Source organism: Erpetoichthys calabaricus, assembly GCF_900747795.2.
Source record: "Erpetoichthys calabaricus chromosome 1 unlocalized genomic scaffold, fErpCal1.3 SUPER_1_unloc_3, whole genome shotgun sequence".
Classification (NCBI taxonomy): Eukaryota; Metazoa; Chordata; class Cladistia; order Polypteriformes; family Polypteridae; genus Erpetoichthys; species Erpetoichthys calabaricus.
This window is the reverse complement of record NW_026261594.1, coordinates 571,405-597,139: the sequence shown is the minus strand read 5'-3', so window position 1 is coordinate 597,139 and position 25,735 is coordinate 571,405. Positions and strand designations below refer to the sequence as shown.

Below are 25,735 nucleotides of genomic sequence, written 5' to 3'. Positions count from 1 at the left end.
GATTTTATCCTGAATGTTTTCCAGACATTAAAAACTGCATACATTTGAGAGAAGGAGGAAGAAGTCGGTCATCGTGCAGAAGTGCGACAGCTTCTTCATCTTAAAAGTACTTCCTACATTGGTTCCATATTCTGAGTGAGTGAAGCACATTTGGGTTGTTAGCATATTGGTGATAACTTGTACTTATTGGGGTACAAAGCAAGGAATATAAAGAAGTGAAGCAGGATTTTATTTCTATTGTGGACCAAGCCTGTGTGTGTTCATCTGTTTGTGTCCATGTCCAGGTTTTTATAGTTTTTTTATTTTCTCCTCAGTAATAAAATTGAAAGTTAGGTAGAGCCATGCCACCTTCTACCTTAGGTCTTTGTAGGGTCGCTCTTTTGATAAGTGGATTTTGAATTCCAAATAAATGAGGTTATGGTTGAATCTAAATTCTTAAAAAAATGATTTATTGATGTATATTGGAATGAATTCAAATAAAAAAAGAAGCTTAGGAAGGATATTCATCTTAGCATTGTTAATTCTTCCAGCTAAAGTGAGATGAAGGGTGGACTATCAATATTGCTTAAGTTTTTCCATACAGATGGTGAAATTTTGTTGATAAAGAGCTTTATGTTTACTTCTGTTGTTTACCCATCAGTATTTAAACTGATCTGCGATGATAGAAGAGAAGATGTCCAATCTAATATTGTGTGCTTGAGAGATCAATAGGAATAGCAAACTTTTAGTCTAATTAATTCTGAGGCCAGAGATCTTTTGAAATTCTTTTGTTGACATTCTGTAGTCTTAGTTTAAGACTGTAGTACATTATTACATAAGACAGATTTAACCTTAATTTCCAATTTTTCCAGGAGGTATTGACATGAAGCCTATTGTTACATTGGCACTTATCACTATTTGGATTAAAAGGACAGATAAGTAACAGCTTGCTCTCTTTCTTTAGGCCCCCTGTCCCCCCCCACCCCCCCACCCCCACCCCATTTTGTCTCCTCACGTGAAGCTAAACCACACTTCCCAAAGTCCCAGTCCTCTGACATACTTAGAGACAGAGCACATCCAAAACAAAACAAGCCACCCAGCAGCGGCTCATGATGATTAAAATAAAGATATCTATTGACAGTTCAGTCCAAATACTATAAACATAAAATGTAATCTTAAAACAGTTTGAGAGAGTAAACCCAGGGAATGATGTTAAACATTAGACCTGGATAAGCAGATAATGTTTGATAATAAGCCCTAATACAATAAGCCAAGCATATGATGTTAAACAGTTCACTATGAAGGAAAAAATTTCCACATACATACACACACTCATATAATTGTAATTAAAACATAAAAGATGGCAGATAATGAAATAGAATGTATAATTATGGAATGAGTTTCGTTGTGAATGGGTCCTACAGCTGGTAAGATCTTCTTTGACATGACAAGACACGATGCGACTCACAATCGTCTTTCAAAAAGTGACGAGATCAGTTTTCTTAGCTCTTAGAACTTGCCTTGAATGTCCACTTTCAGTTTGGCAGGATACAAGAGGCTCTATCTGATCTCGGCTTTCTGTTTAATGCTGTAAAATGTGTCACTTTTAGTAGCTGTTAGGGGTGAGAAATCAGGGAAAATACGAATGTGGATATTTTCAAATACAGTATAATCTCTTGTTTCTGTCTGAGAAGTAACATTGTATGTATGTAATTTAAACTGTAATTTTTCAAAGCGCACGATGAGAGTCCTAGGCTTTGAGATATTCGATCCACGTATGTGGTAACCTGCTACTATCTTGGTGTCTGATTTGAAGTTCTCTCCAATTATTTTAGAGAATAGCTCAGCTACGTATTTCACTGAGTTTGGACTTTCACGATTCTCAAGAAGACCTTCAATTCTGATATTATTCCTTCTGCATCCATCTTCCAGTGCAGTGAGTTTGTCTCCAAACACTTTGCATTTGGAATTTGCAGCTGCTGCTTTTTTGTCAGGTTAGATGCCAGTTGTTCCGCTATTTCAAGTCGTGAACGTTTGCTTAACGTCTTCTAACTGAGCACCAAATGCTCCAAGTCAGTCAGTCAGTCAGTCATTGTCCAACCCGTTATAACCTAACACAGGGTCACAGGGGTCTGCTCTTAGTTTATTCTCAAATTTAGATGCATTTTCCTGTATTTTTTCCTTCGTTTTTTTCTAGCATACTTTTAATGGCTGCCTCAAAGTGTTTATTTAAACGAGTTTCTTGGTCTTTCATATGCTGAAGCAGCTTCTTGTTAGTCTTGTGTATGTCCTTTATTTCTTTCCTTATATCATTTATATCCTTCTTTATATTATCCTTGAGCTCTATTATGTTTTGACCGATGGCCATTTTGTTGATCATTGCCTTCAGCTCAGACAGATCATTTTGGTCTTCCCCGAATTCTGCGGGTCAAGTAGCAAGCCCAGTTGCAGCCGATGTTATTGGCTCACGAGGGATAGATGACAATGCGGAAAGTAAGGCCATTTTCAGTTTTACTGAGCCTTCTAGAATCGACGAGTTCTCCTGGTCTGATTCACTTGCACATTTGCTCCTACTTTCGCTCATGGTTGGAGATGATGCAGCAGTGTCAAGTCCTGGAGTATCTGTGCTTTCCCCTATCCATTCCAAGTCAGTCTCTGACAGGACGTACCTTGAGCTTGAACTTGAATATCTGTTTAGATTTGGATGACGCTTTAGCTGTCTTTTCCATTTCTTTCGGAGTCTTTCTCCTGCTACTCATGCTTATATATGCTTTTATATTCTATAATTGAACGCCCCCCAGGTTGAGTAAATACGGGATACCTAGGAATTATTAAAAAAATAAATAAAATAAATAACACAGCTACTAACGGATTTCACCTCAGACGTCCATCTCTTGTAGCGGACAAGGTTTGTCATATCAGTCATTAGGTACAAAGCAGGATCAACACCTGGACAGGGCAGGGCACCAGTCCATTACAAGGTGAACACACACACACACACACACACACACACACACACACACACACACACACACACGCACACACACACACACACACACACACACACGCACACACACACACACACACACACACACACACACACACACACACAGGTCTACTTCAACGACACCAAGTCCTATAACCTTCATGTTCTTTGACTGTGGAAGACACATGAGCTCCACACAGAGAGCACTGGGCTTGAACCGTCATCTCCACACTGCAAGGCACCAGCACTGGTACTGTGTCACTCAATGACAGACAGAATAAGTGAAATGAACACAAAGGAAATTAGAATAACTTATAAAACACAGTGGTATCATAACAAAATTGTAAAGAGTAATAAGAGAATAAAACAGCAAAAATATAAAATAGATATTAATTATTAAGGAGAATGCATACACATGTAAAGAAATAATAAACCAAAAAGTATACAATATAATGTCACACACATGCTTAAGTAATGGTAATACTATGCCAGACCAGGGAAATCCCATCGGGTTCCGGCAACACTGATGATGTCACTTCCGGTCCCATGGATGTCACTTCCAGTTCCGGGCTGGATGACCTAATTTCCTCTCCCTACCTTTAAAACCGCCATCTTACCTCCACTTGGGCAGTTCTGTTTTGGACTCTGTCTTGTAAACATCTCAACCTTTTTTCAAACCTTTTGCAGCCAGGAACAAATTATACGGGTGGCTGCCGCAAACCTTTGTGACTGTGTGGAGTTGATTTTGCTACAACAAACAATCAGTGAATATTTTTTTAAATAACGAAGAATACAGTTGCATCACAACAAAAACTTCCTGATAAATGCAACAACCAATAAAAACATATATAATTAAAAAAATTATGAAGAATACATGTTAACATAACAGTTATATGTATTGTCCTGCACGTGTACCTGGAGATTACCATTCTGTCTCTGTGAGGTAAGTGATACCACTCTGAGACGAGAGGGAGCGCTCACACTAACTGAGCTGCCCCTGTCCTTCTGGGTGGGACTCTTGATAAGCTGCTGACCACCCAGATAGATAGAGTCTGCTATTGGACCCAGAAACTCAACATGAAGCAAGCGCCATCGTGTTCACACAACTGCAAAGTCAATTTGTTTATTGGGCTGTAAAGGTGTGTTTTGTTGGGCCATCGCGTCCACTTTTGTTTTGTTTCATTTGACTTCATTAAAGGGGGACACCCAGTTGGTGCCCTGACATTACAAAGCAACTTGTGCAGGTCTGTCCTCCAGTAACCATATCAGCAGACCAATATTGTCTGTTTGGATTATGTGTATTGTCCTTAATAATGTCCATTATACACTGTATGTTTATCATTTCATTTATCTATTACTTTATAGAAAGTTTAATATAATTTTACTTTTTTTACCTATTCTTAGTTTTCTTCATTATCTGGTTAAAAGTGTTTTCTTTCTTTATGTTTATTTCTTTATATTCTATGTATTTCGCTTTGTCAATTAATTTCTATTATATATACAGGTGGAACTACTATGAAAATAATGAAGTTTAAACTTCAGAGCTCAAATGGTACTTTAGTTTGGATGTCTACTGTATGAGAAAGGGTTTTAAAACATTATAATAATATTTGTTAAAATTGATGATTGTGAAGGGTTCCCCATAATAGGGCAACAAAAATGTAACTTTGTTACTGATTATATATGCTTTTTTTGCTGTATTACTTTTGTTTAATCTAATCAGTACTCTTTACATTTTAATATGCTAAAAGTGTGTGTTATCATTTAATATTTTCACATATTATTACTGTAATCCCCCTCCTGTTATATTCAATCATCTCTACGGCCAAATGTCCCCCTGGGGACAAGCAAAGTTCTATCTATCTATCTATCTATCTATCTATCTATCTATCTATCTATCTATCTATCTATCTATCTATCTATCTATCTATCTATCTATCTATCTATCTATCTAAGATTAGATGCCTAAGTACTTAGTAGTCTTATTATACAACAAAACAAAGTGTTCAAAAACCAAAATAAAGTGCAGTGCTTCTTCAATAAAGAAGTTAATAAATAAATAAATAAATAAATAAATAAATAAATAAACCCCGATGCAAATAGTGTTCTTCGGTTAAAATCACAGTAAACAGTCATTAAATAATCCATAGATAAAAATAAGGGGAACATCACAGTCAGATTCAGTCCATTAAATACAACAAGAGTTTTGTTCCACGTTCTAAAACTACTTGCCATTTAAGTTCTCGTCAGCAAGCCAAGAGACCACCATCAACAGCAGTCTCCCTTCATATCGGCTTCTGCCCTCAGCCACCTTAGCTGGTCACCACTGATGGATACACACTTCAAAACAGACTTCAGAAGGAGTAAAACCCAAAGCACACCAAAGTGGCAAGAGAGTTTGAGGAACTAAACAGAAATGGGCTCAAAAGTGATTCAGCGACATGTTCATCAGAACCGCTCCAAGTTCTTTTAACTTTCATCTGTAAAAGACAATGGAGAGTCCATTCCTTGGACATCAAATGTGCTTTCCTACAGGGTATGACGCTGTGTCAGGAAAAACTGTGGAGGCTCAGAAAATGTGTGTGTGGTCTCATAGATGTGCCACTTTACTGGTATAATAAAGTCGAGGAGATCATGCTGAAGATGGGTGGAAATGTGGCACAAGTGGACCCTGCAGTTTTTTATTGGTTAGATGAAGATGGTACTGTGAATGGAATTCTTGTATGTCATGTTGATGACTTTATATGGGCAGGCGCACGTAACTTTTCTATCTCAGTCATTCCATACCTCAGATCAGCTTTCCAGGATGGTGATGAAGGGTATGAGCACTTCACCCTACTACTGTAGTCTCTTCTAGATCCTTAAAAAGGGACAATCCCCTCAGTTCACCTAACTGGAACAACTAAAATCAAAAATAGGGCAGACTCTCAGGGTTGTCAACCAAAGCAGACCTGATGTCTCATTTGATGGACACGTTTTAGCATCCAGCACAAAACACGCTACTGTTCAAACAATACACAAAGCCAACAAGGTCATTAGGGAAAAATGGCCTTGAAGTCTCAAAACCTGGAAAGAGACGAGTTATTGAGATTTGTTGTTTTTGGTGATGTCTCACTTGGGATTCTTCCTGATGGTGGCACACAAGGAGGATGCCCGATTATTTTGGCAGGAGGTGGAGGAAGATTCTCATCCCTTTGTTGGCAGTCGGAAAGAATAAAAAAAGCAGAATGGAGTACTTGGGGAGGAGAAACCCAAGAAATGTCTGAATGGATCGTGAGAGCAATCTGACTTTGTAAACGTTTTTCAGAGATCACAGTCAGTGCCTCAAGACACAAAGGTCTTCAGGTCATTTGTGTTACAGACATCTACTGCTTACTTGGGGTGATTCAATTCATCAAGTCTGTAACAGAGAAAAGTCTTCATCAAGAGTTAAGTGGGATAAAAGAGCGTCTTCAAGATCAAAACGTCCAATGTGTTTTGTGGTCGCCTGCAAAGGACCAGCTTGCTGACTGTCTTAAGAAAAAAGAGACGTCTCCTTTTGTACATTTAAAAGGACTTATAGACGTAATATATCACAGTAAGTGACTAGCATAGCCACATTTTTTTTGTTTGACTTGAAGCGTAATAATTAGTTCTGTGCATTTAAATGGATATTTGGTGTGTTATGCCATTTAATTGTTTTTTCTTATCCAAAAGAGATAATGTTGTTAAGTTCTTTATCTTGCGCTCCTATTTGTAACATTGTGGTGTTGTGTGACTGTTGGGAGTATTAAGGCCCTTGTGAAGAGTAAGTGGGCTTTTTCGGTAACACATGTCTGTGTGCTGATAAGTGAGTAATAAAAGTTTGTTTCTAACATCAATGGTGTTTTATCTTTGTCTATCACCTCCTGCCATTCTCCTTTTCACTCTTCCTCCCAATCTAACCTACTCAGGCTCCTTTTATCCCAGTGAGCACAGGTTCCCAGCCAAACAACCTGCATAATGTTAATGGAGCTGAGCTGACTCTGCCTGCATGTAACAAACAATCAGCTCATTCATCACTTCACATAGGAGCTGCCATGCCCACCAGCCTGACACACCATTTTAAAGTAAAAACTCTTAACACCAAGTACCCCATAATGCACTTTACCAAAGCAATCAAAAGGAAGGGGAGGGCTTTCTTAAAGTCAGGAATCACGTTGTATGCAAGGCGCTTCAATCCCCCTAATGACTGAGTCTCCAACTATCACAACCTCTCTCTTTCCAGGAACTGTTTTTTAGGTGGACCGTTGGGGATCCTCATGCCTGTCTACCACTTTAGAGGCACCATCTAGCTCTGTAAGGCCCTGAAAACAATTTCACACTTCCAGTTCAGGGGTTGATGCCCCCAGACAGTGTGAACTTTTTACCTTGCACCTTGTGACTGTGATCCACCTTTCTCTACTTCTCTGGTTTGGAGTCTCCTCCAGTGTCACCTAGTGCACACTATCTCTCTAGAGGACACCTGGGCCAGGGCCACCAATTCTTTACTACAACGCAGGCCAGCCATCTCCTCCTCCAGTTCAGTGACCCTGAGCTTGAGGTGCTGGATCAGCTGGCATCTCCAGTAGATGTAGCCATCATAGAAGACTACAGGATCCTCCAACCGTCCTCTAAAAAGTTACACTGCGCTGGCCTCATTATTAAAATTTGACTGTGGGTTACTAAAAATTTTTTTTTTACTTCTCTCCGTCTCTCCTCTGAACTTTGCGCTCCTCTTATTACTTACTTACCAGGTCCCCACTCACACTATTTGTATTCCTTCGTATTTCTTTGTATTAAATTGTCAGTGCCAACTACTGCTGCTTACTGCCCTGCCTTGGTGACAGAAGTTGAAATACAAATAACAAGAACAAGTACAAGTAACTTTTCCAAATGCTCCCCCAAACTCTCAGCACTTTTTACTCCTGTGAAGGCAAATGAAAGGCATAAATAAACCTTTTTAAAGGGAAAAACAACTTTAAAAATTCCTGCATGGCTTCTTAGTGGAAACCAAAACACACAGTTTTTTGGATCAAAATGTATTTTTAATTAACTCTCACACCTCAGAGCACAAATTTCTCAGCCGCTTCTCTTCCATTTTCAAGGATGACGTCAGTACGTCTCAGTCTGAGCTCTATGTCCAGTCCAATTGTCATGTAATGTCATGTAACAACACACATCTGTGGTACAGAGCTGACAACTCTGTGAATTTCAATGTCCTTACCTCTGGCAGGACAACAGGGCATAAGTGACACCGACGGGCCCTCCAGATCTTGAGAGTCCATCAAGCCATTGAGCTCACAATCAGCAGTTGGCTATTTGAGTTCCCAAACCACTCTCCATTCATGAAGATTACTTTTGGTAAATTTCAGACACATTTTAAACAATTGAATTTGGAGCAAATCTCAATGTTTCACTTATAACAAAAAAAAAAAAAAACAGTAATAAATGGTGTTTTGCTTTCAGCTAAATTCACTTCATTCACACAAGAAGAAATAAGTTTAGTCCAACGGGTGACCTTTTCTTGCAATAATTCTGAATGTTTCTGCCTGTTATTTACTTTTTAATTAAAAGTCTCTAAAAAAATGAAAACGTCTGCATATCCTCAGCTAGATGGTTGCTGGTGTTTGAGAGGGTTGCTGTTTAATCAACAATGTGCACAATGGGGTGTTTTTGTGGTGGGTGTTGATGGACAAGTATCCTTGTGTCAAAGAATTGGAGATTCACCAACCTGGGTAACGTATGCAACTACTATGGCAAGCCAAATTAACATTTAGAAATAACTCGAAATGCTTTTTAGGAAATCTGGTAATGCATTGTATGATATCTCAGACAGATCTCAAGATATCTAGAAATGCATTGCAAGATGTGGGTAGCACGGTGACACAGCGTAGCACTGTTGTCACTCAGTATGGAGACCAGGGTTTGCTCCGGGGTCCCCCCTGCACTCAGTTTGTATGCTTTTCCTGTGTCTGTGTGGGTTTCCTTTGGGTGCTCTGGTTCCCACCCCCAGTCCAAAGACGTGCATGGTAGGTGCATTGGTGATACTAAATTGGCTTGTGTGTGGTTGGGGTGGGTGGTGTTAACCCTGCAATGGACTGGCGTCCTGTTCATGTTTATTCCTGCTTTGTGCCCTGTGCAAGCTGGTATAGTCTCCAGCACTCCCTGCAACCCAATTCAGGACTAAGCAAGTTGGCAAATTACTGACTGAGATCAAGGTATCTGAAATGCAATTCAAGATATCTTAAAATACATTTATATATGGCATCCCAAATTAACGTTTAAAAATATTTGAAAGTTAATTTCAGATACCTTAAAATACAGTTTACTTTATAAGATATCTAAAAGTCATTCTGATATATCTTAAAATAAATTCTTTAACATTGTAAGATATCTGTAATAAAGATTAAGATATCTCACATGCCTTTCAAGATATCCAAAATACATTTTCAAATATTTTAAAATAACTCCTTGTGCATTTCAAGATATCTCAAACTCCCTTCTTGTAAAACTTTTTATTCTTCAATGGGACTATCTGTCTATTTTAATATGGCAACCCAAAATAACATTTAGGGATATCTCAAAATACATTTCAGATATCTTAAAATGCAATTTAATTTTTAAGATGTCTAAACCTTTTCTTGAGATATCTTAAAATAAGTTCCTTAACATTTTAAGATATTTGTAATTAAATTTGGGATATCTGAAATACTAGGGTGTTATACCGTGTTAGCCATTATGAATGTAGAGAAAAGCCAAGCAAAATGACACCTTTTATTGGCTAACTAAAAAGATTACAATATGCAAGCTTTCGAGGCAACTCAGGCCCCTTCTTCAGGCGAGATGTAATGATTACATCTTACAATGATTACATCTAACCTGAAGAAGGGGCCTGAGTTGCCTCGAAAGCTTGCATATTGTAATCTTTTTAGTTAGCCAATAAAAGGTGTCATTTTGCTTGGGATATCTGAAATGAATTTCAAGACATCTCAAATACATTTTCAGAAATCTCAAAATAATTTCTTGGGCATTTCATGACATCTCAAAATCCTTTCACGATATTTCAAAATCGCTTCCTTCAAAATGTCTCATTCTTTCAATGGGACATCCAGTCTATATCAAGATATCTCAAAATGCATCTGAGATACAGTTAGGTCCATAAATATTTGGACAGAGACAACATTTTTCTAATTTTGGTTCTGTACATTACCACAATGAATTTTAAATGAAACAACTCTGATGCAGTTGAAGTGCAGACTTTCAGCTTTAATTCAGTGGGGTGAACAAAATGATTGCATAAAAATGTGAGGCAACTAAAGCATTTTTTTAACACAATCCCTTCATTTCAGGGGCTCAAAAGTAATTGGACAAATTAAATAACTGGAAATCAAATGTTCATTTCTAATACTTGGTTGAAAACCCTTTGCTGGCAATGACAGCCTGAAGTCTTGAACTCCTGGACATCACCAGATGTTGGGTTTCCTCCTTTTTAATGCTCTGCCAGGCCTTTACTGCAGCGACTTTCAGTTGCTGTTTGTTTGTGGGCCTTTCTGTCTGAAGTTTAGTCTTCAACAAGTGAAATGCCTGCTCAGTTGGGTTAAGATCAGGTGACTGACTTGGCCATTCAAGAATTTTCCACTTTTTTGCTTTAATAAACTCCTGGGTTGCTTTGGCTGTATGTTTTGGGTCATTGTCCATCTGTATCATGAATCAATTTGACTGCTGTATTTAGCTGGATTTGAGCAGACAGTATGTCTCTGAACACCTCAGAATTCATTCGACTGCTTCTGTCCTGTGTCACATCATCAATAAACACGAGTGTCCCAGTGCCACTGGCAGCCATCACACTGCCTCCCTCCACCGTGTTTTACAGATGATGTGGTATGCTTTTGATAATGAGCTGTTTCACGCCTTCTCCATACTTTTTTCTTGCCATCATTCTGGTAGAGGTTGATCTTGGTTTCATCTGTCCAAAGAATGTTTTTCCAGAACTGTGCTGGCTTTTTTAGATGTTCTTTAGCAAAGTCCAATCTAGCCTTTCTATTCTTGAAGCTTATGAGTGGCTTGCACCTTGCAGTGCACCCTCTGGATTTACTTTCATGCAGTCTTCTCTTTATGGTAGACTTGGATATCAATATGCTGACCCCCTGGAGAGTGTTGTTCACTTGGTTGGCTGTTGTGAAGGGGTTTCTCTTCACCATGGAAATGATTCTGTGATCATCCACCACTGTTGTCTTCCGTGGACGTCCAGGTCTTTTTGCGTTGCTGAGTTCACCAGTGCTTGCTTTCTTTCTCAGGATGTACCAAACTGTAGATTTTGTCACTCGTAATATTGTAGCAATTTCTCGGATGGGTTTTTTCTGTTTTCGCAGCTTAAGGATGGCTTCTTCACCTGCATGGAGAGCTCCTTTGACCACATGTTGTCTGTTCACAGCAAAATCTTCCACATGCAAGCACCACACCTCAAATCAACTCCAGGCCTTTTATCTGCTTAATTGATAATGACATAACGACGGACTTGCCCACACCTGCCCATGAAATAGCCTTTGAGTCAATCGTCCAATTACTTTTTAGCCCCTGAAATGAAGGGATTGTGTTAAACAAATGCTTTAGTTGCCTCACATTTTAATGCAATTGTTTTGTTCAACACACTGAATTGAAGCTGAAAGTCTGCAGTTCAACTGCATCTGAGTTGTTTCATTTAAAATTCATTGCGGTAATGTACAGAACCAAAATGAGAAAAAAGTTGTCTCTGTCCAAATATTTATGGACCTAACTGTATCTTGAAATGCACAGGAAGTTATTTGAGATATCTGAAAATGTGTTTCAGATATTTTGAAATGCGCAGGATGTCATTTTGAGATATCTTGAAATGTATTTCACATATCTGAAAGTGGACAGGAAGCTGTTTCAAGGTATCCGTAAATGTATTTCAGGTATCTTAAGTTGTATTGTAGAAATCTGAAAATGCTATTGAGATATCTTGGAAACAATTTAACGTCTTTTTAAAGATTTCTCAAATAATCTTAATTTGAGATATCTTCAAATGCAAGAATTCTCAAGTGGAGCAGGGACCCAATTTAAGATACCATGAAATGAATTTGATGTATCTAAAAATGTATTTTACATAACTCAAACAACAGTGAATTTCAAGATTTCTCAAATACTTTTTAAGATATGTAAATTATATTTTCAGATATCTTAAAATAACTTCCTGTGCAATCTGTGATATCTTAACATAGACAGGAAGTCCTAGTGAAAGAATAATAGGAGGTGATTTTGAGATTTTTAAAAATCTAGATGCTGCTGTGATGTGAAATTTTGCATACAAGTTGAGAAATATTTTGTATGTCTTTATCTGTAACTGATAGAAAGCAATGGAATATTAGTGTTACATTATTGATAATAACAACAATGGTTTGATGGTTTAAGAACCCATCCACCCCTCCCTCCATTTTAGGAATTTTACGACAGGGTTGTGTGAAGTGCCTCAAACAAGTTTAGTAAGTGTTTCTCTGCTGAAGTCTCTCAGTCAGTCCCCACAGGAAAGCCAGGCTCCCTAACTGCCAAGTTTCACGGGTGTAGGTGTGAACTTATTCTGTGCCCCATTGGTCTGAAATGTGGCTGTTTGGAACTGGATTGTATCAAAAGCCTTTAAGTACCATGACGCCCTATTGGCTGTAAGGTGTGGACAGAAAATCTATAAATTTGCTTGCTTTACCCCTCATTCTCTCTGTCACAAATATCTGATGAAAGAGCATCTCACACCATGAACTGAAAAGGAAAACACAATGAAGAGCACAGCTCGGCAGCCATATTGAGACAGGCATGCGGCCTGTTCTGAAGAAAGCTGACCACAAATGAGGACTTAACTAGAGACACTTACTGTAACTAACAATTCTGTGTGCCACCTGAAACTACACAGCAGCATTTATCAGGTTGTATGGTTGCCAGAACTCACTTGTACTTTTCTTATTGTTATTATTTATGAATATTATCAATAATACATTATCTAAAGAGTAACTGAACTCCTGCTTATCTTTTACTACACCTAATTGCCTGAGGTTATAAATGTAGAAGGAAAGGTGGGGAGAAGTTATATGTTACAATACCTTATAAACTGTGGTAAGTCTGTAAGATCTAGCTACACGTTAATAATAGAAAAGGGGAAAATATTTCTCTACCAAGACAAAACAGATTAATTTCCATATATCAAATTCACTGTGAGATATCCAAAATGCGTGGCACATTGGCGCAGTGGTAGCACTGCTTCCTCACAGTAAGGAGATCTGGGTTCGCTTCCCGGGTCCTTCCTGCGTGGAGTTTGCATGTTCTCCTCGTGTCAGCTTGGGTTTCCTCCCACAGTCCAAAGACATGTAGGTTAGGTGCATTTCCGATCCTAAATTGTTCCTAGTGTGTGCTTGGTGTGTGGGTGTGTGTGTGTGTCCTGATGTGGACTAGCGCCCTGCTCGGGGTTTGTTCCTGCCTTGTGTCCTGTGCTGGCTGGGATTGCCTCCAATAGACCCCCGTGACCCTGTGTTAGGATATAGTGGGTTGGATGATGACTGACTGACTGACTGATATCTAAAATGCACTTCCAGATATCTCTAAATGTTCATTTGGCCCACCTTATGGGAAGTTATTTTAAGATATCTTGAAATTTACTTTTATTTGAAAGACCTAAAATACATTTTTAAAGATCTCAAATTCATTTCATGATATCTTTAAATGGATCTCTACTTCACTTGAGATATCTTAGAATGTATTCCAAGATACTGTATCTCAAAAACAACTTGAGATAGCCTTAAAAAGACATTAACTTGTTTCAAAGTATCGGAACAGCATTTTCACCCATCTACAATACAAATTAAGACATGTGAAATATATTTCAATATATCTTATAATAGATAGGATGTCACTTTGAAAGAATAGGCAGTTTTACAGAAAGTGATTTTGAGATATCTTGACATTGTCTCATCACATTACAATTACAATATCCTTTTCTTCATGACTTACTGGATAGGAAATGTCATGAAAGTGCAGTCACATGGTGTCACTTTCTCCAGAGTCACCCCTAATGTGGTAGAGTAGAAGTGAACAGCAGCTTTCTGAATGTCTGGTGGTCTTTTTTATCTGCCATTTGACTGGTCCAGCTGGTATATCAGGTGGGTTGAGCAACTTTATATTTTCTTCTTGTTGTGGGTTACTAGTTGTCACTTGTCACATAGCCATGTGCACAGAATTGTCCCAAAGCGTGTCTCAGCATTTCCTGTTATCCCCTCTCCTCCTTTTCTCCAGGCTGTGCTCGGCCTTTTTCTAGTCCTCCCAGATCTTTGTCTTGGCCCAGTCGCCTGAGGTCAGGCTTTTACCCGAGTTTGTTCTTGTTGTACTTAGCAATTGTTGTGCTAATGTCCACTTATCCATTTTAAAGACATTGAAATATGTTGACTTTAAACCGTGCTGTGACTTCTCTGTGGCCTCTCTGATCCACGTGCTCTTAATTGGCTTGTGATGGCCTTGGTGGCCTACAGCTGTCACACGCCCTTGAAACTGAGACATCAATAGTCAAGTCTGAGGATGAGCCGAACAATAAGGACACAAATGAGCAAAAGGAGATGGTAAGTGCTTAACAGCTTGACAATACAACAAAATGAAGTGTTCAAAACCTAAATAAAGTGAAGTGCTTCTTCAATAGATAAGTTAATAAATAAATAAATTAATATTCCCCAATAAAATGAGTGTTCATTGGTGGAGATTAAAATCACAATAAACAGTCAATAAATAATCCATTGATATAAAAGAGGCAGGTTTTGCCCTTGGCCCTTGAGTGCTGTGTGCTCACTCCTCTCACTTCTCTCAGGCCCACTTCACGACCACTTGTCTCCACTCCACCGCTTTAGCTCAGCAACGATTCTACATTTACTTTATTTCTTATTTAACCTCCATCTCCATCTTTTCCTTTTTCTTTCCTGTTCAGTTTTGTTCTTGACTATCCTGCTGAGGCTCATTTTAAACTCAATGGGGTGCAGGTGTCTAATTCCACACCCCAGAACACTAATGAGGACACTGGCTGAACCACACGTGTCTGCAGGTGTAAAGTGCACTCCGCCAATTCACCACCAACACTCCAGGGCTGCTCTGCTCCCCCACATACCACATCCACCTACGCCCCTCTGAGTCCACCATTTTAATTTAAAAACCTGCACACAACCACTGACCCCTGACATGTGTCACCACACAGCTTTGTATTTAGTAGTAAAGAGAATCACGCAGTGACCAGAGTGACCAGTGGGGCACAGGACTAGTGTGACAGGTGTCCTTAGTGACGTCAAATTATTCACATCTCCAGTCGACCGTTTGATTGTCTGCTGGCATTGAGGAAGACCCTGACTGAGTGAAACGACAAAAAAAGGATTTGTGAGGCAGAGCGTTTGGACCTGTGATGTCATCAGTGAAGACCATGTGTGTATAAAAATATCAGAAAGGCGCTATATACTGGATTATTGAGAAAGTCATGTGACAGCCTACACTGATCAAGTGGTGAGATTCTTGTTTTAATAACCCACAAGAGAAACAATTGTGAGTTAAAAACACAAGAGGGCGCCACTTCTCACACTGGAGTATCTCACTGACACCCCCACTGAGGTCACCTTCCCAGAATCCTCTCAGTGTCTCTGGACATCTACTGCACATGATGTGTGTGTCCACCTGTCGGTCACTAAGCCCACTGACAGATATATGTCGATATCCTGTGTAGACCTGGGGGTCATGTCTTGTAGAATGAAGTCGGCCTGTTCAGTCCACTTGGCTATAATGGCGGTCACTTCCTGTGTCTCCCACCTTACTGTCCACACTGCCTTCAGTCCTATTCCTCTCCTCCCTGTCATCTTTTCTTTCTATGTATGGCTGGCTGGTCATTTCTACTGCTGCTGTCCACCTTTCCTCCTGTTGCTCTGTCTGTCCTCCTCTCTCTCCTTATCCTCTGCCTTGTCCTCCTCTTTTATTCGTTCTTTCCATCCATCTGTTCATCTCCTTCTCTTCTCTCTCCTTATCTTTGTTATTCTATTCTCCTTGTCCTAATCTGTCACTCCAGTCCAACTCTAGCTGTCCACTCCTCTTTGTCTTCTGTCACTTCAGTCGTCTCTTCTCCTCACACTGACTGTGTTTCTCCTCCTTATTCTGTTTTAGTGATTTTTAACAAACTTTAGTGAGGACATCAGAGGAGTGTAAGGGGGAAAGTGACAATGGAAGACAGGAACAAGTACGAGATTAAAATAAAGAATGGACAGCATGGGCCTGTGGGACAAGAAATAAAACAACTGTCTGGACAGAGAGGATGAGGAGAGTGACCAGTGTGGTGGAGGGGCTCAGGGTCACAATGCTGTCTTTATGAATTGAATTATTAAAGAAAATCTGCATTTGTGTCACCTCATGTCCATCTGTCTGTCCATAAGGGACACTGCAGTCTGTCCTGATTAAACAAAGCGTTTGTGTTGTGTGAGTGGAAAATTCAGAGCGATAATGTGACAAGAAATAAAATTAATGACACACACACAGACACACACGCACACAGACACACACACACAGACACACACGCACACAGACACACACACACACACACTCACACACACTCACTTGTTGTTCACTTACCTCAGTTTCTCTAATTTGCAGTTTTCACTCCTCAGCCCCTCACACAGCTGATCCACTCCTGAATCCTCCATGTTGTTGTTTTTTCTCAGGTTCAGTTCAGTCAGTCGTGAGTGTGGAGCAGAAAGAGCTGAGGAGAGAGCTGAGGAACATCTGGAGGTGAGATCACATTCAGACAGGCTGTGGAGAAGAAGAGAGAGAAGTGAGGACATGAGGAGAGACAGACAGACAGACAGAAGTACAAACAGCACAAAGGTTCAATGGCCACTTGTATTCTGACTTTTCACTGAAGTGCAGTGTGAACAAGAGACCACTGCCATTCTTATAAAGTAAGGCGCTATATACCTGACAGGGTCTCCTGCCTTCATGCTGGACTGACTGGTGCCAAGTCACTCAGACTGACATGTGGACATCAACACTGGATAAGAACGTCACAGACATGAGACTGACGGTGTCCTGCACTCAGGTGACCAGACGGACTTGTCACAGGTGACCACGGGGTGACGATGACAAACTGGAATTCTTGTCTGTCATTTACTACTCAGGACTGGCAGCTCTAGTAGTGACCAGCAGCAGGGACATTATACTCAAACTATATAATGCACTAATGAGACCACATCTGGAGTATTGTGTGCAGTTCTGGTCACCCTGATATGAGAAAGACACAGCAGCACTGAAGGACATGTTCTACTGTGACAGACTCAAAGAATTAAACCTGTTTAGTCTGAGCAGAGGAGACTGTGTGGTGACCTCATCCAGGTATTTAAAATCCCCAAAGGCATTGATAAAGGAGATCCTGCAGAATTTTTTCAGCTTAAGGGTGAATCTCATACTCGAGGAAATCAATGGAAATTAAGGTGAAGTGCATTTAGGACTTAAGTCAGGAAGAACTTCAGTATGCAAAGAGTTGCGTGACTCTGAAACAAACTACTAAGACATGGAGTTGAAGCAGAAACCTTGACGACCTTTAAGAAGAATCTGGATGAGACATTGGGACAGATTAGTTATTAACTAAACAAACAGGCTTGATGGACTGAATGGTCTCTTCTCATTTGTCAGATGTCTTATGTTCTTATATCATTTTGCTTCATCTCTTTTATGACCCCTTGTAGAGCACCAAGACTCATGTGAGGCTCCTGTTTGTAGACTTCTCTTCAGCCTTTAACACCATTCAGCCTCACCTTCTTGCACAGAGACATATTAAAGAATTTAATTTTGACTTCAGTTTGGTAGGATGGCTGATTGACTTAAGAGACAAGAACTGAAGAGTGAAAGTCAATGGCTGTCTGTCTGACATGTTGTCCTCATCCACAGGTCCTAACATGTCTGTTCTTTCTCCTCTTTTGTACTCCTCTACACTAATAGTGGTGTCAGTCAATTTGAGGACAGGTTCATCTCAATATGTGCTGATGACTCAGTGACTGTTAGCCTACTGAGTGTGAATGAAACCAGTCCTGGTCCAGTGAGAGATGACTTTGTGAACTGGTGTGATGAGCCTTTTCTACTAATAATCAAACTTAGAAGCAGCACCAGTCACCAACAAGAAATAATCACCAAAGAGCAGGCAGTGGAGATAATTGACAGTTGTAAATATCTGAGGACAATTAAAGACTCAGTGACCTTTAAGGGAAGCACAGAAGCCATCAGTAAAAATGGACAGCAGCAGCTCTACTGTTGTGGATCACAGGGGTGTGTACAGCCGTCCTGACAACAACACAGACATGCTGGGCACAAACTGCCACACAGCACACCTTTATTAATAGGTGGGGAAGCACTTTCTTTTCTCCATACGAAGAACACAATGTCCGCAAAACAAAAACACAGTTTCTTTCTTTCTTTCTTTCTTTCTTTCTTTCTTTCTTTCTTTCTTTCTTTCTTTCTTTCTTTCTTTCTTTCTTTCTTTCTTTATCCACTTCCCCCACCCCGACTCTGGCTCTCCAAATTAGAGTCATGCAGGTCCAATAATTTTGATCATTTTTATATTAAAATCGCTGAATTGGAACATTTTCTGTTCAAATACAGGGGAGAAACGCAAGGTGCACCTGCGATGAGATGACACGAGCCTCACCTCGGACTGTGCTCTCCCTCACGCACTGGGTTGATGTATGCAGTTGGCACGTGCCTGTTGCTGTCTCTCTGTATGTCACCAACATAATGTGTGAAGACACGTTTATTATACACCCTGACTTTCCACAGTCTGGCTATTATCTTTAATGAAAGTATGTAATATATTTAGTCTTGCTGATCGGACATAAAACCGAGGTGAAAAGGCACAAGGTATGGCAGACAGTACCGTGCCACACCGAAAGAGGTGCCTGTGAGCCTGACATGTGCTCGTTGCTGCTGTTCTTCTACGCAGAGGCGCCAATAAGTTAGCAATATCAGAAAGTCAAGTGCACAACAGCGGGCCGTTTATTTTTATTCTTTGTTCCGACTGACTGCCAAAATGGAAGATTAAGACTTTTAAAACTAAAGGAAAATAGGGAGGACTTTAACAAGAAAGTTGCGGAAGGAAGGATAGGCTTCATGTCAAATAAAGGAAAGACCATAAAAAAATCAATTTTATAACAAATGGGATCAGACTAAGAAAAAAATCCAATATTTAAAAACTACATTTTGACCTTAAACAAAATATTTTTTTGCTTTTCTTGTTATCCTTTTGTTGAACAGTCTGTATTAAAATACGTAGATTAAAGCATCAGAATTAAAAGCTTTAAAAAACAACTAAATATTTCAATTAAGGTCAAAATTGACATCCACTTTCTTTTTGTACACCACTCTATACTTTCATTTGCATTGAATAAGTATGAATTGTGGAATTGCAACGGTAAATTTAGAACACATGGAGGGTACGGAGCAAATGCGATCTCTCTGCTCTTTCTTGCCACTATAAATGTAACGTTCTTTCTTAGCCAAATATGTACCTTACATATGTGTGTGTAAAGAATGTTGATGAGATTTGAAACACAACCAGTAGTCAATGTGCATGCTGCCAGTTGAATAGGGAATAAGCTACTCTTTGGGGTTCATATATTTGAAACTCTGAAGGAGTCACCAGCCATGAACCTCACCGCATGTCACTGCCCTTCAGTACTGGCAGCAGAAATCGTCAATGGACAGTCTGCTGGTGCCAGTGGCCGAGGACCTCGTCTGTGTACCTGCATTACAGGAGCTCATCAAGCGAATATTTTCACTATGTGGCTATCTGTGCAGTGGACATTGTTGCAGCATGAACAAATCTTTCGAAATGCGTGCTTGTTTAAAGGTTAAAAGCAACGTGCTGCACAGACCGGTTTCTTGGGTTGAAACATTTGATCTTGCTCACAGTACTCATTAGGCCACTTAATCATTTTGGTCATTGATCGTCAGGCTGTGTTTAACGGCATTATGAACTATGAGTGTATTTTGTTGACTGAAACATAACTTGCATTGAAATATGTGCAGGCCGGCATTTGTGGGCTTGCAACAGAAAAAAAAAATTAACATTGTACTAAAATAATGTAAAAAAGCAAGAATTAAATAAAATAAAAGCTAAAATTTTAAATACAGAACTAAATACAGTAAAAATAAAAATTGTTGACTCCACTGAAAACTAAAATAAAAATGAATTTTAAAAAATAAAATAAAAAGTAAAAGTACAATTAATATCAGAACTGAAATATCACCGCTCTGATGCACAGACTCTATTTTAGTTCACTTTTAAGAGGGCCAATGCTACGTATTTGCACTGAGCTTCACTCCGTCACACCCGCAATGCTGAAAGCCATTAGCTGACTCACGAGGCACTACATTCAGTTTTCATATGGTGTGGGTGTACATATATTAAACATAACACATTTTACTAATATAAAAAGTCAACTGGGTCTGGTTCTCCTAACGTAACTGAGTCACTTTACTGCACTCACATTGCAATAAGGACAATCTAGTGAGAATACACACCATTAATGCACAAGTCATATGTGATGCAATGATGAGGCTGACAAACATCATGTCTCCATGGCCTCAGTCTACTTGTGATTCATTTATTTTGAGGGAAACTAGCTTTAGTAGACCGTTGTTTTTCATTAGGCCTGTACTGTTTGTTGTATCAGCAATCATCTTATTACATGTGCCAGGTAACATTGGGTACCCACTCAAACCCTGACATCTTACACCTTTCCTGGATCTCCAGAACACAGAGAAGTGCTATAATGCTGCAAGTGATCTCAGTTGCAGAGCACCCAGATGCTGTTGAACACAGATAGCGTTTTTTTTAGTTTTATAAATGAGATCCCAGGTGATTTGTTAGATTTCAGTCTCTTTAATCTAATTAGTGCATCTACCCCTTTGACTGAGCCTATTCCTTTCTTTTAAGTGGTTTTCCATTACTTCACATATGTAGTATTGGCTATTGCACTGTCTTTATATTTTAATTCCAATCTGATTTTTCTGATGACCTTTGGGATGAACTTGTCCTGCATTATATGAAAAACAATTTTAAAAATACTCCATTGGTTCTCAACTGTCTCCATATTTAAAGTCTTATTTAGACTTTGTTGCATTGGCTCAATATTTACTCTAATAACATTACCGTAGCAGTTCAATCACCCACAATTCTATTGTGCTGTAGTCATTAAGGCTTTGGACTTTACACTCTGAGATTGTGAGTTCATATCCCACTTATGACCGTGCCGCCCTGACCATGAACACGCCACTGTCAAATAAAAGTAATGTAACCCACTCTGTTTATCTTTCCCATCTCTGTTATTTGCCACATTTCTCTTCTTTCTATTGTATCATACTTAGAGTATGTGCAGCTACATATAAACCTAACTCACTCATTGTATTCTCCTAACATTAAGTCAAGCATATTTTAATGTATTACTTACTTACTTTATCTTTTAAACAGTGGACTTGTTTATTTCTATTTACACTACTGGGTCTCTCTTTATGTGAAGGTCTAAACCAGGCCTGTCCTAAACTCCCTGTTTCCTCAACTAAACTACTCACACGCCTCCCCAGTGCCCCTCCAGTTCAAGTGTAGAGTCCCAATACCCCATAAACCAAAGTCCTTCTGTGTAAAACCAAGATTTCAGCCGTGTGTCAAACCTGCATAGGTCGACTTTCAAAGAAGACCACCTTCTCAGTTCTGCCTCTCAGCTTGGCACCTAATTCTTTAAATTCGGATTGTAGAACTGACAGCCTGACCTTACTTAAGTCAATATTTTCCAGCATGGACAATGACAACTGAATTCACTTCTACTCTGGCCAGGAGCCTATCCACCCTTCCAGACTCTGGAGCACACTTGTGCCTCAGTCCCCTTAATGAGTGAGTCCCCCACTATCACTACTTCTCTCTTTCTGTGGACTGATTTTGAGATGGCCCATTTGGTCTCGTCATTCCCACATATCACCTCAGAGTAATCAGAATCTCTGACCATCTCAGGAATGTAAAGAAATCAGTTGGACAATAAAACTCTGAGGTTGATGCCCCCAGAGAGTACCTGACCCACCTGTTTTTACCTCTCTGATATGAAGTCTCCTCCCACCTCACTTTGGAGGTCCATACTGTCTCATTAAAGGACACCTGGGGAAAATGTGCCAATTTCTAATTACAAAGCAGCTCGGTGATTTCCTTCTTGAGTTCTGCTGGCATCTCCTGCAGATACAGGCCTCCTGGGAGCAGACTTCATCAAAGCCAGTTTTCAAGAACTTCAGTATCATAAAGGACTAGCATTGTGTTGATGTAATGAGTAAAACACGTTTGGGTGGCGCTTAAGTACTTTTAACAAAGTAAACTGGCCCTCTCTAAGCCTCTGTATTTGCTGTTTAGGATGCTCTCTCTATTACACGCCTTCTTTCTGCTGCTACTTCTATGCTGCAAACAAGGTGATTATAGTTAACAACAACTAAAATCAAAACTGAAACTATTATTAAAAAAACTTCATAAACTGAAATAAAATAATTAACAAAACAAAAACAATAAACTAAAACTATTAAAGTAGCTGGAAAGACTAAATGAAATAAAATAATTATTTTATTAAAAATATTTTTAGTTTTCATTTTTGAATGAAAATTCTTGCCTTTAGTCTTCAACCCTTGTAACTTTTTTTAAAATGTTTTATTGAATTTAATAAAATCAAACAACATTTCATAGAAGCAAGTCAAATATTACAAAACTAGACTCAAGTCAAGTCAACCCCCACCGAAGAGAAAGAGAGCCAGGCCAACATAGTGAAACTTTAATAGTAGAAAAAAATAAGTATGTTAATAAATAGAATAAAAAGGGGAAGAGAATCTGCTTCCTCAATTTAAACGCTTATTCTAAAATGTTATTAAATAGATCCTTCCAGGTTTGAAAAACGTTTTACACAGATCCACTAAGTGAATTTTTTTTCCAATTTTAAATAATATATAACATCAGTTACCCACTGACTTAAAAGAGGTGAGTTCAGATACTTCCAGTTTAGCAAGATAAGTCTACATGCCAATAGTGTAGTAAAGGCAATCACAGTTTGTGTGTCCATCTCCACTTTAAGCCCCTCTGTCAGCCCACCACACACAGCTGTTAGTGGGTTAGGAGGGATTGTGACACCAAGGCTGTCTGAAAGGCATTTAAAGATTTTGGTCCAAAATTATGTTAATTTGGCGCAGGCCCAAAACATGTGACCCAGTGAGGCTGGAACTTGATTGCAACATTCGCAGAGATCCTTTTCCCAACGTACTCTGGGATCTTTGAAAGGGAGGGACTTTAAAATGTTTTTATATGTTACAGGAAACGCTGTCTGAGTCCTCAAGACTGATCGATATTTTTTCCAGATTAGAACTTGGTAGGTGGGAGGTGAGGTAAGTTGGGCAGATTTTATTTAACAAAGTTTCTAATTTGAAGGTAGTGAAAGAAATGTGTTGCTGGAAGGTTAAATTTGGAGTGTAATTGTTCACAGGATGTTGTCTATGTACAGGTCTCTAAGTGGTTTAATCTGAAATGTTTTCCAGACATTAAAAGCTCTGTATGTTTGAGAGGGTGGAAAAAGGTGGTTCTCATGCAAAGGTGAAGTGCTGCAGGATTTTATTTCTATTGTGGACCAAGCCTGTGCATGTTCATCTATTTCTGTCCATGTCCAGGTTTTTATAGGTTGTATATTTGCTGCCCAGTAATAAAACTGAAAGTTAGGTAGAGCCATGCCACCTTCTGCCTGAGGTCGTTGTAGGGTCACCCTTTAGATATGTGGATGTTTTGAATTCCAAATAAATTAGGTTATGAGTGAATCTAATTTCTTAAAAAATGATTTGTTGGTGTATATTGGAATGTTTTGAAATAGAAATAGAAGCTTAGGAAGGATATTCATCTTGACAATGATAATTCTTCCACCTAAAGTAAGATGAATGGTGGACCATCTATACAGGTTTTGTTTAAGTTTTTCTAAGCAGACAGCAACATTTTGTTGATAAAGAGCTTTATGTTTACTTGTGATGTTTACCCCTAGGTATTTAAACTGATCTGCAATGATAAAAGGGAAGGTGTCCAATCTAATATTGTGTGCTGGAGAGTGCACTGGAAAGAGCACACTTTTAGTCAAATTAATTTTGAGACTAGAAATCTTTTGAAATTCTTTTAGTGCTGTTAGGACTGCAGGCACAGTATTTTGTGGGTCTGATATATACAGTACCATATCATTTGCATATAGAGATATTTTCTGTTCAAGTCCTTCTCTGATAATCCCCTTTATCTTATAAGCATTTTAACAGTGAACTGCCAGTGGCTGTATGGCGATTGCAAAAAGCGGTGGTGACAAGGGGCATCCTTGTCTGATACCATGTTCTACTTTGAAGTAGTTTGAAATAATGTTGTTAATACAAACTGAAGCTTCTGGATTGGTATACAGTAGTTTAATCCATGCACAATTGTTCGGGCCAAACCCAAATTTTTCCAATGTCGTGAAAAGGTAGTTCCATTCAACCATATCAAAAGCTTTTTCTGCATCCAACGATAATAATATCTCTGGAGTATTAGACTTTATGGGTATGAATATATTACATTAAACAAGCGACGAAGATTGAAAGCCAAGTGTCTGCATTTAATAAATCCAGTTTGGTCTTGTGATATTATCGAAGGAAGAACTTTCTCAATCCTACTGGCAAGGACTTTGGAGTGTATTTTAATATAACATTGAAAGAAGTGGTAATTAACTCTTTTAGGGCTAATTATTTTTTCTTCTTTTTGCCCCAGGGCTGAATATTTTTCCAAAAAACTAAAGTTTTCTAAAAAGCTCACAAAGCAATGATTTCACGCATAAATCAACATAAAATACTTATCTATGACAAATGTCACTCTGTTTTATGTTCCAGGAGCCCCTACAATAGGCATATTCACATATTTATTACATACGTGTTTGTCTCATTACTCATAAGCTGAAAGGCACTTTCTGATAAAAGAAAACGGCTTGAAGTAGTTGAGGGGCTGCTAATCCATAGTGTCCACCAGCAGGCCGCGTTGTTTAGTGAAGTCCAGTTGCCAGCTTGTCTCTCACAGATCAATGTGTGTGTAGTCATCCCGGGACAAACATTTTTGTTGGCGCGACAGCTGCTTGAGCGTGTCCAGCACTACGATCAGCTGGCGACCGGTCAGCTGATGCAGGCACCTGACTTTCGTTTTCGATCTCCAGATCACTGATATTAAAATTGGAGTTCGGTAAGTCAGAGATCGATTCAGCAATAACACACAAAAAATAAATAATAATATGCAAATAGCATTTTTTTCTTGTTCACTCTCTCACCCGATGTCAATGCCATTCTAGATGTTGCTTACTCTATGCTAGTCATGCACATGCAGGGTTTCAACGTCAAGTCAACGAGTCTAATAGTCCTCCGAGGAAAGAGGGTCTACCTATAATGTGACGGTGAGTGTTATCAGCATTTACAGCTTTCTTTTACCCTCTGCCCCTTGTGTTGACAAAAATCAACATCCGCCCCAACAGAGTTAATGCTTGGCGAAAAAGTTTAAGGTAGAATTTTATTGTCTCTAGCTTCTCTAAATGTTGCTAATAAAAATGGAGCTAACTTAATTGAGAATAATTCGGCAGGTAGCCATCAAGGACTGCTGCTTTACTGCTCTCAAGTGAGTTCATAGCATCTAGTAATTCT

At 39.1% G+C, this 25,735-nt stretch overlaps 1 protein-coding gene across 1 annotated transcript in view; it reads right to left on the bottom strand.

Annotated features, from left to right (window-relative positions):
- LOC114669313 (stonustoxin subunit alpha-like) overlaps positions 1 to 25,735 on the bottom strand; it is an 81,277-nt gene that overhangs the window by 11,346 nt on the left and 44,196 nt on the right. Inside the window, exon 5 of the mRNA XM_051921885.1 lies at positions 16,616 to 16,792. Coding sequence (XP_051777845.1) covers positions 16,616 to 16,792 — 177 coding nt within the window. The remainder of the gene's footprint in view (positions 1 to 16,615; positions 16,793 to 25,735) is intronic.